Genomic DNA, 18,456 nt, shown 5'->3' on the forward strand with positions numbered 1-18,456 from the left:
AATTCAGAATAACTTATGGTTGTTGCATTGAACATTGAATAAAGCTAGTTATAATAAGTGTTTACGCTGGTTATAATAAGTGTTACGCTAGTTATAATAAGTGTTTGGTATTTCTGGACTTATTACTTAGTAATAAGTCTTAAATAAATTAAGGTAATTTAAATAAATTAAGCTAATTAAATTATTGCTGATATATATTTTATTTCGTGTCTTAGAGGTATCTAGTCTAACTGCAACATGCCTAAAGATTTCAGGCAGATAAGAAAATGCTTGAGACTTTTTTTTAAATAAGTCACTGTAAAAACTTCCTGATAAAATTACGGTAAAAAGTACTCGCACTAAGATACCAGTGTTTTTCATAGTAAAATCCATTTTTACCGTACAAAAAAATCTCATGGGTTTATATGGGACAAAAAAACAACTGTACCTTAATTTTTACTGTAATATCTACTGAATCAGTGTACATATTACTGTAAAAGTTGCGGTATAAATGCTTTCAATAAAAATGGTTCTTACGGTAAAATGAATTTTATGGATGATGCACTCAGGGTGTCAGTAAATATTACAGTAAAATTTTTTTGTACTGTAAAAATGGATTTTACTATGAAAAACACTGAAAAGCACTGTAAAAACAAAGGACAGACACGGAAAAACACTGTGCAGCGGGAAAACACTGTAAAAAAATACGGATAAAATTTTATAAAAATTTTATGCGTATTTTTTTACTATCTGATGCAAAGTGCCGGATTATTCAGCTAGCCTACAACTTCTATATCTACTCATTAAAATGTTTAAATTTTCAGAAATGAAAGTTATGCCAGAAAGAAAAAGAATGCCCGTAAATTGACGCATCAGCCAATCAGATTTCTAGGGATAATCTGAGCCAGATGGTGCATAAAGAAGAACAACAAAGAAATTTTTGTGATTCATGTACATAACTACATTATTAATTATGTGTGTCGTAGTTTTACTGTTACCTCCCCTATCCTTCCCCCTTTACCTGAAATATAATTGGTTTCTTCATTAAGTATACAGCAGATTAATTTTTGAAAAAATAGATCTAAAAAAATCATAAAATAAAATATTAAAATTCTGTGCTTTCTATAAACTTTAAGTTTTAAAAAATAATCAATTTCAACATGGAAATATCTATTTTTAGAAATATATATTGTAAGATGATGATTATTATGTATTAAATCATTTGTGTTTCAAATTTTATGAAAGTGTTGAGCCTCAAATTGCAGTGTAAAAATTTCGATATACAAACTAAACAATTCATTAATTAATAAAATAAAAAACATATTTAGATATTTTACAAAAACAATAATTGAATACATGGATAAAAAATAGTATGATTCATTAAAAATTAAAAATATTACTACCGATAACTATTATTAAACTTGTTTAAAACCTATTTTAATACTTAAGGCTTTAAACTATCAATTTACTGTAATTTACTAAAAAATATTCATTTGTATATGGTAGAATGAATAAATTAACTGATTTAAAGTATCAAACTCATAATCAGTTTAAAATCTTAAGAACTAAAGAAAGCATAATTTACGATCTCATTGCAAAAATTACTAATCATTTTCTTTATTGTTGATTAAAATAAAATCATGTTTTATATTACTATAAAGCGTTGTTATATTTGAATACATATCAAAAATGGGAAATTACCCAATAACATATCCCTTATTGTATTAAGCATATCATATAATAGATAATCTGTACAAGATTATAATATATTATAATCCCTGCTCTTAACATATTTATTTAGGATTTTTGACTAAAAAATGAAATTAATCTGACCAATACATTGGAGGTCATAGTAGTTTCAAATTTTAAAACTGATTTAAATTTGTTTAATATAACATCCGCTGACGACAAATATATGCAATAAATTTTTGAATTGTCAAATAGTCGCTTGCCGGTCTAACTGCTCAAGCTACTGTTAATTTCTTTTCCAAAATACTACACATTTAAGACAAGGTTAGGTTAGTGTTTAAAAAATGCTGTTTTTTTTCTTTAAGAATGTGTTACTTTTAAGACTTGAAAAAAAATACAATTATATCTTAGCATTAACTGATAAGGTATCGTTCTTCCCAATTTATTTAAAAACTAAAAAGTTTAAATTTCAATACTAAATATTGCCTTTCAAATAACACAAAGTAATATTATATAAGAAGAATTGATTATCCTATAAACAAAAATTGGTTGCGTTAAAAGAATTCCTAGTTCTAATTTTGAAACTATGCAGAACTTATTGAAGCCTTATTTGTAACGTATATTTTATACTTGCGAAAAAAATATCAAAAATTAAATGTTAGCATTCTTGTGAGCATTCCTCATTAAAGTATATACAATCTTATGATAACATTGTTATGAATAAGTAAATATATAAGCAATGAAAGTTATAATCGCGTGTCAGTATAAAATTAATATAATTTATTTGTTTTAAATTTGCGCGTAAAACTAAATCAGTTACAGCAACGTTTAAATCATACTATTATATATTTCATGTTAAAACAGTCATTATCGTACATGTTTAATTGGAATATGTTTGCTTGAACATGAAGAAACTTTATCATAATATTGCGGTATGTTTTATTGAAATAAGTTTATTAAAACACGTAACAACATTATCATAACATTACTTCATTCTTACTTACAATTCCATCATTTAAGCATGTAACGACATTAGCATGCAATAATATTGCTGCATGTTTAATTAAAATATTGCATTTAAACATGTATCAATATTAACACACGATAATATCACTGTATGCTTTATTGAAATACGTTAATTAAAACATGTAAGCTGCATTCTCAATTGATGTACGTTCATTTAAAAATGTAACAACATTAGAATATGATAATATTGTTGCATATTTAATTAGAATGCGTTCATTATAACATGTAAAACCGTTATCATAAGATAATATTGCTGTAAGCTTAATTGAAATTTGTGTTTAATTAAAATTTATTATCACATGTTTAATTTATCAAATTTAAGTTATGTGTATTAATTTTTTAAGAAACTAGCTAATTAATACGAGAATCAAGACTCGAAAGTCACTTAAATCATTTCGATAATTTATTAATTTAATTCAACTCAGAAAAATATTTAATTCAAAAACAGACTACATCTGTATCCAAACTGAGTAAACGTAATTTATGATATTGTTTAATGACAAGAAAATAAAGTAAAGAGAATTAAATTATTTGACATGAAATGTTTTGATCTTTTTTTCAAATTAATAAATTGTTGAAGCCAAATGTCGCCAACCCAACCCTTGAAGTGTAAGTTACAGTATCTAGTTTTAATGATAGAAATTTTTTAATACTCTTTAGAATCTTAGAGTAATAAACGTGATGAAAATAAATACAACAACAAATGTCTTCCTGCAAATTACTGAAAGATTTATTTTTAATTGTTTAATTATTTTTGGAATGTTTATAACATTTCTGTCTGGTTGCATACGTTTATGTGAATGATCTTTTTTATAAATATGTTGCGTTTCTTACAAGGTGATGTTGTGAATATACTGTTCTATTTGTATAAAAATCTAAAACAATTTTAATGAAGGATATATATAATATTCCTTGAAACAAACTGCAAATTTTGCGAAAAAAAAGTGTTGCTTCTTCAAACTTTAAGGTGTTATGAATTTATAGAGTTTAACGAGAGTTTTCAATGATTACAGTTTCAAAATTGTTATACATAGTAGTTAATATTACATTAATGATTTTTTGATAACCAGCTTAAACATTTCTTTAAGCGCACTAAACACACCATTTGATTCTTCAAGAATTTGAAATTATTTCATTTTTGCATATAATAATACGTTCACAAAAAATTTTTATAATACATTTATAATTACAAACTCTAATGTTACATAATCATAAATTGCATTATTAATTATGCTATAAATATTTTGAAAAAAATTTAGTTTTATAAAGTACAAAGGGCTGTATAAAATTGGGCCATTCAAAATATATAAATAGGCTTAAGCTACATGCAACGTAATAAAGACAGCCAAGCATAGTTATTGTAAATAGGTTTATAATTTCAATATTTTCATATTTTGTTGTCATTATAAGCATTTTTGAGCAATTTTAATCCTATATATAAACATTTTTAAACAATTTGAATAGCAAATATTCTCAACCAAAAATATGCATTCGATTTTTAAAGCGTATAAGAGATTTAAATGGAAAACTAAAGCTTCTTAGTACAAATAGCAATTTTAAGGAAAATTAATTATCGAAACTGTTTTTTTTTTAACAAACTAAAATAATTTTGAAGAATCGAAATATGTGTCAAAAATTTAAAGTGCATTCTTTTTTCCTGTTTCAATTTCTTTCCGTAATATTTAGGAGAAATAACAAAAATGTTCGCATTTTTTTTTTACAATATTTTATCGATGTTTTTAAATAAATTAATAAACTTCAGTGCTAATAGCGTTATGCGTTTCATAATTTCTTTTTCATTATTTTTTTAAAACATTTGAATTCGCCAAATAAGTAAAACAATATCAGTTATAAATTACATTTTATAACATTAGGGAAAAATAAAATATTTTTAGAAGAAGATTATGCTTTTTATTCCATTTGTCTATGGAGTGAAAAATAATTAAGCTCCATTGTTTTTTTAAAATTCCATTGCATCATAATATTGTAGTTAAAATATATTTATACAATATGGAGTTTTTATCTATGCTGATAGATGCTTCAAATATTAATTATAACATGTTACATTTACCAATAAAAAATATTATTGTATAGAGTAAAAAAAATATGGTAAATTTTTCTGGTTAACGCTTTATTGCTAAAGCTTTATTGGTAATCAGTTCATTTTTTGTATTGGTATTTTTTTATTTCAACAAAATTTCTTTTTTTTATTTGTTCCTTAAACTGTTTTTGATGATATTTTATTTAAATATATGTGAATACCATATCCAAAGTTGCAACCATGTCTTCCTCGGTTTTTCGATCAAAACTGTTATTGTTTATATGGTAGAATAATAAAGTTCTATCTTAGATTTTACTCTGAATTCTTTCTTTTTAAACTACACTAATGTTTGTGAATGAAAATTGCAACACTGTGATTGAAGTTTCAGAAATTAATCATATTTACACAACATATCAATGTCAGTAGTACAAACAATACCAGCGTAATCACTTTATAATTCTAATGTTAGTTTGTATTGTATTTTTTGTAAATTTGGTTCAACTGTCATAGTCTCCTCGTGGTGTTGCAATTTTTTAAAAAAATGAGGGTAAAATTAACTAAAGCATCACACAATACAGTAAAATTACATTTATTATACAATATAATAAAAATCTACATATTATACAACATTAATATACATATCCCCAACATTTTGGGGGATTGTAAAATATATTTCCTATACTCTGTTGCAAGTTAAGAAAAAAACATTATCCTTATGAAAAAAGCCTGCCCTCATCAAATGTAAACCAAACCTATGCCAAGCTCTCTGCACGAACGAATATCAACATCACCAACTCTTGAAGCGAAGTTTCACAGCCTTCGTCTTGTTTTCTTTTTAAATCGTGTGAAATAAGGAAGACAAATATTATTGAATAATCAATTAACAAGTTGCTAAAATTAATAAAAATGATGTCCAAAAATTTTAACAAATCTACGCCTTTCTGTTCGCATTTAAAGAAACTGATGAGAGAATAATAAATATTGCTTGTTGCAGATGATTTTCTTCTATAACGAAACAAAAGATAAAATTCATTATCTCGGATTTGATTTGTTAACGGTCAGATTAGTTAAAGGTAATTTCATTAGTCAGCATAAGACGCGCCATTCTTCGTGGTCCAATCAAATCCAATGTTCTCGCAACGTCATATAGCTGTTTCTTTTTCTAGAAGGAAGGTTCTCCTTATTTATTCAAATATGTCACCACGTCAGGGATTCCAGAAAGACTACTGAACTATAAATTTTTTCTTACAATTCTATGCTGTATGATGTAAAAGATGGCACGATAGATTCTATGATGCAAAATATAGCATGAATTAAATTTCTGTCTTGCGTGTTTAACTTTGAAAAGCTTTCAGATTGTTTTGAAAGCATATTTGCATAATTTGGCAACGAAATAAAACGGAACTATGTGCATTTGTGGATGATTACTCGAATCCTGTTCCGCAATGGTCTTTTCTTAACTTGAAACGGCGAATAGTGGTTGTGAATTAGGGCAAAACTCCTTAACACGAAAAATCCTTAATGCACACTAAATATAATAATAATAAACAACATAATAGCTATTATGTTTTAATTGTAGTTTCATATTGGATGCCTCATGTCAGAAAAATTTCTCCCTATATATTTTGAAGATAAACTGAAAACTTTGCCCTAATCTCCCTCAAAAAACTTGATAAAATAAAATAATAATTAAAAGAAATTATTAATAAGAAAAAAATAGTAAAGAAAATTATTTAAAGAAATCTACGGCTATTTAATGTGTAATGTAGTATATTTCAGTATCGCTCGGATAATTTTTTTTGCATTATATAGCGAACAGGGTAACATCATTTTAAGCGAACTGGGAGCTGATTTTTTAAGAAAAACAAGAGCTGGAAGTTGCTTTGGAAAAAGAAGAAAAAAACGTATTATATTACATATTCAAGCTAACTAAACTGCTCTAGAAATTACGTCTTCAGTAAATACAAAAAAGAAGAGCTGGGAAACCCGGTAAAGGACTACTTATTTGAAAACAATCAACTTTTTGAAGAGGAATAATATTTGAATTTATTCCTCTTCAAAAAGTCATAGTTGTTTTGAGCATAATTTTGCCATTGAAATAAAATATCTGTCAAAGAATTATAAAGTATATACCTAGTGTGATAATCCTTAAAATGTCTGCTAATTTAAGTTTTTACGTGGTAAACTTTTGAACTAGTCGCAAATACTGAGTGGCACCGTAAAATATTCTGAATGAAACTACGGTAAAAAATACTGACATTCAGGGTCCAGGTATTTTTTTTCCCGTAAAATCCATTTTTACCAGAAAATGTTAGGGAATAAAAATTATTATATAACCATAATTTTTACAGTAATAATTACCATAAATTACTGAGTTACTGTAACTAAATAAACATTACTGTAAACAGTAATTTTTACAGTAATAATTACCATAAATTACTGAATTACTGTAATTAAATAAACATTGCTGTTAAAATTACGGTATTTTACAGACAAAACTAAGGTCTGGTAAAAATGAATTTTACGGTTACTGTAAAATTAATTTTCACCAGAAAGTGTTACGGAATAAAAATCTAATATGCCGTAATTTTTACAGTAATAAATACCGTAAAATTATTGAATTACTCCAGCTAAATTAATATTGCCGTAAAAATTGCTGTATATTTTACCGGTCAAAATGGATTTTGTTGTAAAAACAAATTTTACGGTAAAATGGATTTTATGGATGACTGTAGGTACATTATACCGTAACTTGATCTGGAATTTTTCACAATGTGGTAGGTAAGTTCCTGCCTATTATTTAAATCATTTATGATATTATTTTTCAATAAAAATTAGCAACTATAATTAATCAAAAACGTATTCTATCTCTTGTTATTTACAACTTCAATCCAACGTTCACCACGATTTTCAATACTTCTAGGGTAGAAACCAGCCGGTTTCAATTCGTTTTATTCGCGCTTCAATGAAGAATAGACAGCCAGAAAGAGGTGCGTTGTTGACGTGCAAATTTTATATTTTTAAACTTGGCATACCAATTACGAATGGTTCTTTCAGCTTTAGAAGTCACTCTATACAGAGCACAAATGTCACGAGCAGCTTTTAAGCCCTTAGGCTGCAAACAAAAGGAAAATAGGACTCGGAAATGCTCTTTTTTCTAAACTTGACTTGAACTGAAAATTATCTAAACCAAACTCGAAAAGAAGCAAAATATAGATTTCTGTTGAACGAAGCAATCTCATTCGAATGATTTAAAGCATCAGGCCAAAAATATTTAATGACATGAAGGATGTATAAAAATGTACAGTGAAAAATATTCCGGATAAAATTAAAGTATAAATTACTGGCACTTGTTGTGCATCATTTGTGAACTCCATTTTACCGTCTAATCAATTTTTATTAGAAAATTATTATACCATAATTTTTACAGCAATATTTATTTAATTAAAACTATTCAAAGGCTTTTGTGGTAATTATTACTATAAAAATTACTGTATATCAGAATTTAGTTCCGTAACATGTTCCGGGAGGATATTTTTTGCGTACTTTTATCCAGAATTTTTTAGAGTAGGAACTTAACTTCAAACCCACCGGTATGTCAACGGTTTTCAGTTTATTAAAAAAAAATAATAATAAAAGATCCGCAATTTAAAGATAACAAATAATAAATAAATAAAATCAGAACACGAACGTAGAGTGTCAATAAAGTATCAAATGCATAAGTAAATTATTGTTAAAGATAAACGCAATAAAATATTTATTGCGTTTATCTTTTAACATATACTAGAAACTTTTGAAGTTGAATAAGTCTCTTCAGTTTCTTAAAGAAAAAGATTTAACAACCCCGAAAACAATGGCGAATGTGACAGCAATTTTTAAGAATTTAAAATAATTTTGCTTAATACTTCCTATAATTCGGGTTAATTGTAAAATTTTAACTACGCGAGTTTTCAAAATTGGATAACTCAGAATCATTCGACCGATTTCGTTCAAATTTTGGATTCTGTAATTAAAAATTGTGCAATTTATAGTAATGAGAATATTTGTATGCCTCACAATTCAAAAGTTTTTCAACTCCTTTTAATAAAAATAATTTTTAAAAAAAATCAATAAATAATTTTTAAAAATCAAGTATGAAAATGATAATCATTAATCGGAAACGAAAAACCATTTAAATTGATCTATTACATGACAATTAAATTGGTCAATTACTATTAATTATAGTGGCGTAAATAATATTCCTGCAAAACCCCGCGGATGTCAGAGGGCGCGCAATCCAGATATTAACCATTACATGAGGGAGGTGCCAAACTCTTGATGTGCCACCCGCGGTAGCTCCTGAACATAATAAAATTAATCATTAATTTTTTTTTAAAAAATAAAATAAATTATATACTTGATAATTATTAATTGCTCATTAAAGTTTTGATCCGCCAAATCTAAATCAATGCTATTTTTCGATCTCTTTTTTTCGGTGGATTTAAAAATGGTGTAATACTGATGGTTGGTGTAATAAAATGGTATAATACTGAGGTGGTTTTCACTTTTTTCAGTTTTTAGTTTCTAAACGTCTTTAAAATTCTAATGTTTTTATTACAACAAAAGTATAATGCGTATATTTCGAATTTTGGTAATCACTTTTGAAGCTCTTTATTTGAGTTTATCCAAGTGACTTCATAGTTAATCTATGTGATTTCATAGTTAATCCATGGGATTTCATAGTTAATCCAAGTGATTTCATGGTTAATCTAAGTTATTTCACAGTTAATCCATGTGATTTCATAGTTAATCCATGTGATTTCATAGTTAATCCATGTGATTTCATAGTTAATCTAAGTTATTACATAGTTAATCCATGTGATTTCATAGTTAATCTAAGTTATTTCATAGTTAATTCATGTGATTTCATAGTTGATCCAAGTAATTTCATAGTTAACCCAAGTGACTTCATAATTAATCTAAGTTATTTCATAGTTAATCTATGTGATTTCATAGTTTATCCATGTGATTTCATAGTTAATCCATGTGATTTCATAGTTAAGCTAAGTTATTTCATAGTTAATCTAAGTTATTTCATAATTAATCTAAGTTATTTCATAGTTAATCCATGTAGTTTCATAGTTAATCCATGTGATTTTATAGTTAATCTATGTGATTTCATAGTTAATTTAAGTTATTTCATAGTTAATCCATGTGATTTCATAGTTAATCCATGGGATTTCATAGTTAATCCATTTGATTTCAAGGTTAATCTAAGTTATTTCATAGTTAATCCATGTGATTTCATAGTTAATCTAAGTTATTTCATAGTTAATCCATGTGATTTCATAGTTAATCTAAGTTATTTCATAGTTAATCCATGTGATTTCATAGTTAATCGAAGTGACTTTTCCATCGTTATACCTCGATCGTTCGATGGAGGTTATAGTCGGATTTCCACGTGTTTCTTAAAATACCGATTTTTTAATACGATATTACAACGACTCGCGATTTTCGAATCGTGCAAATAGTAATCACTTTTGACGTGCTTTATCTGTGTCAATTTTATCCTAAATTCAAGCTATTTTTCTATCGTTTTCGGCGCTACGCATTCCCACATTAATTAATATGTATTAATACGACACTTAAATCTTGCATTTATATGGGCACTTTATTTGTGCCGATTAATTTGCAAATCAAAGATATACTTATTATAATACTATCATCAGCCATTGCTAAGCTTTTCCATGGGGTTTAACGTGAAATTCGAATGTGGGTTTTTAAACTGTTTACCGTTTTTGAACTTTGTTTTTAATTTTTTGTAGCTTAAAATAGTGCTTAGCTATTTTAAGAATTAACATTCATTAAAATGCCTTGTAATTCACTAAATATAAATGTTTATTAAAATGTTTTTTTTTCTGTGCACCCTTATTTTTCTAAGGGGTAAGTACCCTGATTACGTATACTCTTTCCCTTAAAAGAAGTACTGCCTTCCCCTTTGTCAGTTACACTGTAACCACAAATGATGAATTAGGTTAGAAATAAGGTTAAAAATATACTGAATTGAATCCCAACTTAATAATTTATTTAATTTTGTGCTATAACGTTTTGAGATATATGTTTTGTTTCATTTTAAACTAGTTTAGACCCTATGCAATTTATTTTATTCAAATACTTAATTTGCATTTATACTGCTGAATAAAATAGTTATTTTTTTCTTTTATTCAAGAACATGAAAGCTAATTTGTTTTAAATATTTAAAAAAAAACTTTTGTAATAAAAAAAAATCTCTTTTGCCCCATCTTATTATTTTTTTTTTTTTTTGATGAAAAAAAATTATTTTGAAAAGCATCAGTTTGGCTTTCTTCAGTTTTAAATAAATTTTAATATTTAAAAGAATTTAATTTTATACAAATATATACTAAATTGACTGATAAAAAAGAAAAAAGAATTAATTAAAAGAATTATGAAAACAAAAAAGTTATAATAATTTAACGAAAATTAATTTCATGCTAATATATTACTAAATTGACTAATAAAGAAAACTGAGTCTAAAACACTGATGTTTACATTAAAACTAACAAAATGCAGTCAATATATCTTAAACTTGGGCACGTAGCCCTTTATTCAAAAAGGTAGTGCAAATATATGAATTTCAACATTTTTTTTCTTTCTTCAGATATTTTTTAACTCATTTTCCAAATTATAATAATCTTTTACTAAATTTTGAATATAATTCTTGGAAGATAGTGAGTAATTTCCTCGTATTATTACGTTAAATTTCATTTAAATATCGTTAGTCAATAAGTGCATACAATGTCCCAATTTAGTGCCTTTTTTAAAAAAAATTCCGACTTTCCATCTTAATTATTATTTCTTTATAAGTTAATAGTAAAATAATTTTAAATAAAATATATAAATTAATATAAATTTAAATAAATGAATAATTTTAAATTTTCGAATGCCTTTTTTATAGTGTTCTTGTTTCATATTATAAGTTTAAAATTTTTTTTGTTAAGTCTAATGGCGCATTTATAAATCTTGCAGAAGGGGGCAAAAAAAATCTATCTAAGCCACTGATTAATGAGATAAACTAAAATAATCAAATTAAAAAATATGCTTATCAAATTAGAGTGTTTCTTTTTTTTATCGTACAAACTTTGACGAAGAAATTAGAATTTAAAATTTTGAAGAATTAAAATTCCTAATTTAAGAAAGATTAAATGTTAAAAAAAATTGCAGAAAATAAATTACGTAAGAAATGTTCGAAACAGCTGCGTATATTTTAAGTTCTAAAATTATAATCATTACTCGGAAGCGGAAACTGATTTAAATTGGTCAATTACACGGGTTGTAATTTGATACGAACTCATCTTGACGACACTTCATACTTATCAACTAATTAATCACATGGAGTTGCATTTGATGTTCTATGTTCTAATTTGAAAAGTTTATCTGTTTTGAGGCTTATGATATTGCGTAAGCAATGGTCTTGAAAGTGTTCTCTCTTATTCTAAAAACAAACTCTCACATTTATGTTGATAGGTTCCAGTTAGTAAAGAGATAACTTTCTAGATGGCCGTGAATTCATTTTAGATGTAATCGTCTGCTTTTGAACACATCGGACGAAAAAATAAGATCAAATAAAAAAGCTCTCTTCTTTTGAATATATTTTCTTTGAAAAGAGAGAAATGTTGTGTTTTAATAGTGATTTGTGAATATTATTTTTGATAAATAAGTGTTAGCGAGATGTGAAAAAAGTAGTAATTTTTTATTATAAATCGTTTACAACTGATCATCGGAATTAAATTAATTGTGTTATCGTTTGAATTTAAGTTTTGAATATTTTGAATCGTCTGAAATCGCAAAAGAGGATTCAAGTTAAATGCAAATGCATTTAATTTTTTCATTTTATCCAATTTTTGAAATATCTAAATTTTCCTAGTCGATAGTATAGCAGACGATTAAAAAAAAGTTGAATAATTTTGTGTTTGTGACATTAGAACGGTATTATTTATTTATTTTCATCGAAAACTGTCGTCTTCTCTGTATATTATTCCAAGAGAAAGTGATAAGTATGAAGAGTTCAGTAGTATACTTGGTATTTGTACAACTTATCTATTATGTGGTTTCCGAAAATTCAGTATCAGATGTTGAACCTCGTATGATACCTCAAAACTATCCATCCAGATGTCGGAAAACAAACTTTGGTTCAGAATCACCAAGAACAACATCAACAGAAAACGGTTTTTATATAAAAATATCTGGCAAACCTACCAAATATCAACCAAATGAACAATATACAAGTAAGTAGTCTGAAAATATATTAATGCGCAATCTATTTATTATATATTAATATAACTGGCATGTGTACTCTATAAAAAAGTCCGAATAAAATTACAGAACAAAGTAATGGCTCTTGCGGTGCATCAGCTGTAAAATTCATTTTACCGTAAAATGTGTTTTTGCCATAATATATTATACCGTAATTTTGACATTAATATTTAATAATAATAATTAATAGTAATTTATTTGGTGCGATTCAGTGATTTTACAGTAATTATCACTGTAAATATTAAGGTATACCAGATATTTTGCTCCGCAACAATTTCGGGTAAAAATGTACTGGCACCTTGAGTGCCGGTAGTTTAATACGCATTTTTTTAAATAATTAAATTTCATATTAAAAATTAATTATTATAATTATTATATTGCATTATAAATACAAAAATCTAAAATTCTTAAATATGCTATGTTTTAATTATACATTAATATATCTGGTATACTTTTAAACATCTAATTTTATAAAAAAAATTATTTTATTCTTTTTTTTAAAAAAAAATTAAGCATAGAAACATTGTAATATTAGTCAGAGTATTATTAAAATAGGTTTAATTTAGCATAATTTTTTAAGAAATTAAAAAATATATATATTCTATTAAATAACCTATATTATATATCATTGGTGTATATTTTAAGAAGCTTACTTTGTTTTGCTAAATTAAGTTTCGCAATTTCGTTATAATTTTTTTTTTCAGAAGTGTAATTTTGCCCTAGTTTTAAGTCATCAACAATAAAACTATTAGTACTATTGAAATATAATTAATAGTTAGTGAGCTAAAACATTTGTGTATTTTCATATATTATCAGCATGTTAGGATATCTTTTCTTACAAATAAAATTTGTTTGCTTGATTAACTGACGCTTTTAAAGGTAAAATTGTTTAGGGAATTTTTATGTTTCTGTCATCTACTTGGAAAGCGGTCTTTTAAAAAATCAATCTAAAAATAGTTTCAAAATGTCTGAAAACAGTTTGAAAGAATCTTAAAAGAATAAAAAAAAGTGTTTAAAAAGGAATGTAAAAAGAGAATCGAAAAGAATTATAAAATGAATCAAAAAAGGTGTTTAAAAAAGTAAAAAGGGAAGAATATTTAAAAGAATCTAAAAACAACTAAATAAGTGTTTAAAAAGAATATAAAAAATGCAGATTCTTAAACAATTTTAGAAGAATCTTAAAGTGTTTAAAAGGAATAAAAAAAGAATGTGAAAGGATCTATAAAGTGTTTAAAAGGAATAAAAAAAGAATGTGAAAGGATCTATAAAGTGTTAAAAAAAAAGAATCTGAAAAGTGTTTAAAAAGAATATGAATAGGAAGAACCTAAAAGAATCTGAAAAGTGTCTAAAAAGAGCCTAAAAAAGAAAAAATTTAAAAGAATCGAAAAAGTGTTTAAAAGGAATATAAAAAAATTAAAATCTAAAAGAATCTAAAAAAAATCTATGAAGTATTACAATTCTCAACTTTTTTTCTTTATTCTTCAAAGCACTCAAGATGTCTGTTATTTTTCGAAAAATATGGATCACACGATTCCACGAAACACTTGAAAAATAATTCTAGTTACACAATTTAAAAAACTTAGTTGACATCATTGGCAAATGAACTTACATTAAGTATTTTGAAGGGGAAATTTACAAGAAATAATGCCTAGTTTTTTTTAAATCTAGTAGTAAAGGTGACGGTACAACAAATTCTTTTGATGCTACTTATTTATAATACCGAAATAATTATGTAAATTGATAGTTTTTTTTTCCTTTTTCGAACATAATTTCATTATTTTTTATTGAACATCAGGTAATACATGAAATTCCGAATGCCTAATATCTTGAATTATTTAACAGTTATTTAATAAAAAAGTGTTTTATAACTCCATGAAGGTGACAAGTTTTACATTTAATGTTTTTATAATCAAAATAATGCAATGTTAAACCTTGAATAACTGATTACTAAAGAGTAATGTTTAGACGTTTCTCTTGCATATGAGAGGGGGGGGGGAATTATATGCCTTGTAATTATTATTTGTTTCAAGGCCAAATTTATGTACCTTCAAAACTTATTTGATCTATTCAGGACGCAATATTCGTACTGTTAGCACTTGAATACGGTGACAAAACGACAAGCTTTATAAGAAAAGTCGTAATAGCTCAAGGAATAGAGCACTCGACTCCGATTAAGAGTTAGCTCGTAACCCGCGTTCGAATCCCATTAACGGCTGGTCGGCGGAAAATGTTTCCAACTTGCGCTGAACATAATGCGGTCATAAAATATCCACAGTGATCATGAGTTGGAATCCCATTGGAGTCAGGCTAATCGTGGGAGGATTTCGTGTTTTTTATCTCCATGTAACGCAAATGTAGGTAAGTTCTATCAAAAGGTGACACCAATGTGGGATCTAGTATTTACCTTGTCTTTGGGGGTAGGTTCAAAATTATAAGGTTATGGAGTTAAATTGTTATAGTCATGAACTCAAAATTGGTTGGCTGTTCGACGCTGGTTATAACTTTCTTCCACTGAAAACTTTTAAATTTTAAGAACTGACAGTTATGGAGCTAAATGAGATTAGAATAGAACTTCTAAAATAAATCCCATATATATATATATATATATATATATATATATATATATATATATATATATATATATATATATATATATATATATATATATATATATATATATATATATATATATATATATATATATATATATATATATATATATATATATATATATATATATATATATATATATATATATATATATATATATATATATATGGGTAATTCTCACAAAAACAGTCATTTTCATGTCCCCAGTATATTTTATGTTTGTTTTACAGCTTACAAAAAAAAAAAAAAAAAAAATTCAGGGAAAGTGTCCTTCGGAATGCAAGCTAACAAAAAAATAAAAATAAAATTATCAATTTTTTTTATATTTATTTTAGGTAATTAAAATATACCAATATGTCATTCCCTCACTTGTCCCCACTGCTAATTTAAAAAAAGAAAAAAATTGTTTCTGAAATAATTTTTTTTTTTTTACAAATTCGTGTTTTTTATTTTAGAATACTGAAATATAAAATTCAAAAAATCAATTTTATATTTAATTTCTGATAAAAATATTAACACAGCACTATTTTAAACTTTGTCCCCAGTGTTTCGCGTCATTCCCTCACAACTATGTTCTTATCACCTGCAATCTTCTCAGAATAAAAATATTTTAATAAAAACTTCAGAAATTAACAACTGGCATCATAGAACAAAATTGCAGTATGTTTCCATCTTCAACTTAAAGAAGCTTTGCTGTGGAATAAATTTGAATGAATCAAACCAGGTAAATTTTTTTACATTTGTCATTCCCTCATGTCATTTTTCAGAGTAAAATAAAATACAACTTCATCGAGAAAGTGGATAATTATATGTTGCTTTCTTGCATGAATATAATTGTATGTGATTGACTTCAGAAATTAATTAGGCCTAACTGTTATTTTTAAATTTTATTGAATTCGTCATTCCCTCACTAGTGTATAAAGTGAGGGAATGACGCTGAAGTGAGGGAATGATTCCAGATGAGTATATTATCAAATTTTTTTTTGTTCAATCGTGCCAGCCAATTTTATTTCCCAAACCTGTAAAAAGTATTAAATATATAAGACTAAATTATAATAAATATTAGATATACTTAGTATGTTATTTTCAAACTTTAGGTAGATGTAACTTAGATAAAAACATGTATTAAAATAAAATATCATTCCCTCACTATTAGTGTCATTCCCTCACTTTTTAAATAGTGAAAATAATTAATTTACTTATTAATTAATTTGAAAAATAAATTAAAAAATTAATAAATTAATTTATTAAACTAATTAATTTATTTATTAAATTAATTAATTAATTATTAATTATTATAAATTAATTAATTATAAATTATTTAAAAAATTAATTAATTTAAATATTAAGTATAATTTATAGGATATATACTTTCTTTATAATGCCATTACATATTTCGATTAATATAAAAAGTTTCAGAGCTTTTTATTCACTTTACGTTTTTGGGATTTTATGAACTGAAAAATGAAAGTTTTCGTGAGAATGACCCATATATATATATATATATATATATATATATATATATATATATATATATATATATATATATATATATATATATATATATATATATATATACAGGGTGTCCCAAAAGGTCGTTTACAAACTTAACATGCTGGTCTGTCATGTCATGATGAACAAGATTTACATAGGAACTTGTGTCCGAAAATTAAAACTGCGACGACGTTGAAGGAGAAGGATGAATGAGTTTAGTAACGCAGAAATGGCCGACATGCATTACGTATACGGCGCCGCTGATGGAAATGGACGAGCCGTGGCACGGACGTACCTTCAGCGCTTCCCAAACAGACGTCAGCCAAGTCATGTTTTGTTTGAACGATTGCACCGCAGATTATGTGAATCAGGTGCTTTCGTAGCACGAAGCCACATCGGTCGAGAACGTGCTACACGTTCACCTGTAGTAGAGGAAACCGTGCTACAGGAGTATGCCATCAACCCGCAAAGAAGTCTCCGAGAAGGCGAACGTGTCTTGGGTGTAGCTCGTTCCACCATAATGCGCATACTGCACGATGACATGCAACACCCTTACCACTTCCAAAAAGTACAGACATTGTGCGCTGACGATTATCCCAAACGCATTGCATTCTCACGCTGGTATTTGCAACAGCGGGTCACACAGCCAGATTTCCCATCATGGATTTTGTTTTCTGATGAATCCTGCTTTACACGAGATGGTTTCGTGAACCTGCACAACATGCACGTATGGGCGCATGAAAACCCAAGATGCACACGTGCCCATGCACATCAACAACGTTTCAGCGTAAACGTTTGGGCTGGTATTATCGATGACATGTTGATTGGCCCTTACCTTCTACCTGAACGCCTCGAAGGAAATACCTATCGCATTTTTTTAGAAAGAGTTTTGCCGGATCTGATGGATGATGTTCCAGCCGCTACACGCCGAAACATCTGATTTCAGCATGATGGAACGCCTGCCCACTTTAGCTACGCTGTTCGAGAATACCTCGATAGGATTTATCCTAATCGCTGGATTGGTAGAGGCGGACCAGTCCCATGGCCGCCGCGATCTCCCGACCTGACTCTCCTGGATTTCTACCTGTGTCTCGTACACATGAAGTCCATAGTGTACGAGACACCTGTAACATCGGACATGGATCTTATCGCCAGGATCGCGGAAGCAGCAGCACGTGTCCGTGACACTCCTGGCCAATTTGAACGGGTTCGTGAATCCATGCGCCGACGCTGTGAAACGTGCATTGTGGCGAATGGAAGGAATTTTGAGCATTTGCTGTGATGTAATAATGTTTTATAATAAA

At 27.0% G+C, this 18,456-nt stretch overlaps 2 protein-coding genes across 13 annotated transcripts in view; both read left to right on the top strand.

Moving 5' to 3' along the window:
• The window catches only part of fat-spondin (extracellular matrix protein f-spondin), a 178,803-nt gene extending 176,160 nt beyond the window's left edge, over nucleotides 1–2,643 (top strand). For 7 of the 11 annotated variants that reach the window (XM_071186222.2, XM_071186217.2, XM_071186219.2 and 4 more), the window contains one exon: nucleotides 804–830. Coding sequence is in view for 4 of the 11 variants with exons in the window: in XM_071186225.2 (XP_071042326.1) it covers nucleotides 804–847 (44 nt within the window). In the remaining 7 variants the exon portion in view is untranslated. Of the gene's footprint in view, nucleotides 1–803 lie in introns of all 11 variants that reach the window. The other 4 variants (XM_071186225.2, XM_071186221.2, XM_043045881.3 and 1 more) reach the window with 1 other exon arrangement.
• Nucleotides 2,644–12,153: 9,510 nt separating this feature from the next.
• The window catches only part of LOC107437897 (spondin-1), a 44,899-nt gene continuing 38,596 nt past the window's right edge, over nucleotides 12,154–18,456 (top strand). The window contains exon 1 of one of the 2 annotated variants that reach the window (XM_043045876.3): nucleotides 12,154–13,020. In XM_043045876.3, coding sequence (XP_042901810.1) covers nucleotides 12,792–13,020 — 229 coding nt within the window. In that variant the 5' untranslated portion in view covers nucleotides 12,154–12,791. The remainder of the gene's footprint in view (nucleotides 13,021–18,456) is intronic. The other variant, XM_043045877.3, reaches the window with a different exon arrangement.

The sequence above is a fragment of the Parasteatoda tepidariorum genome, chromosome 9 (genome assembly GCF_982258835.1).
Source record: "Parasteatoda tepidariorum strain Cologne lab strain chromosome 9, Ptep-v5.0, whole genome shotgun sequence".
Lineage (NCBI taxonomy): Eukaryota > Metazoa > Arthropoda > Arachnida > Araneae > Theridiidae > Parasteatoda > Parasteatoda tepidariorum.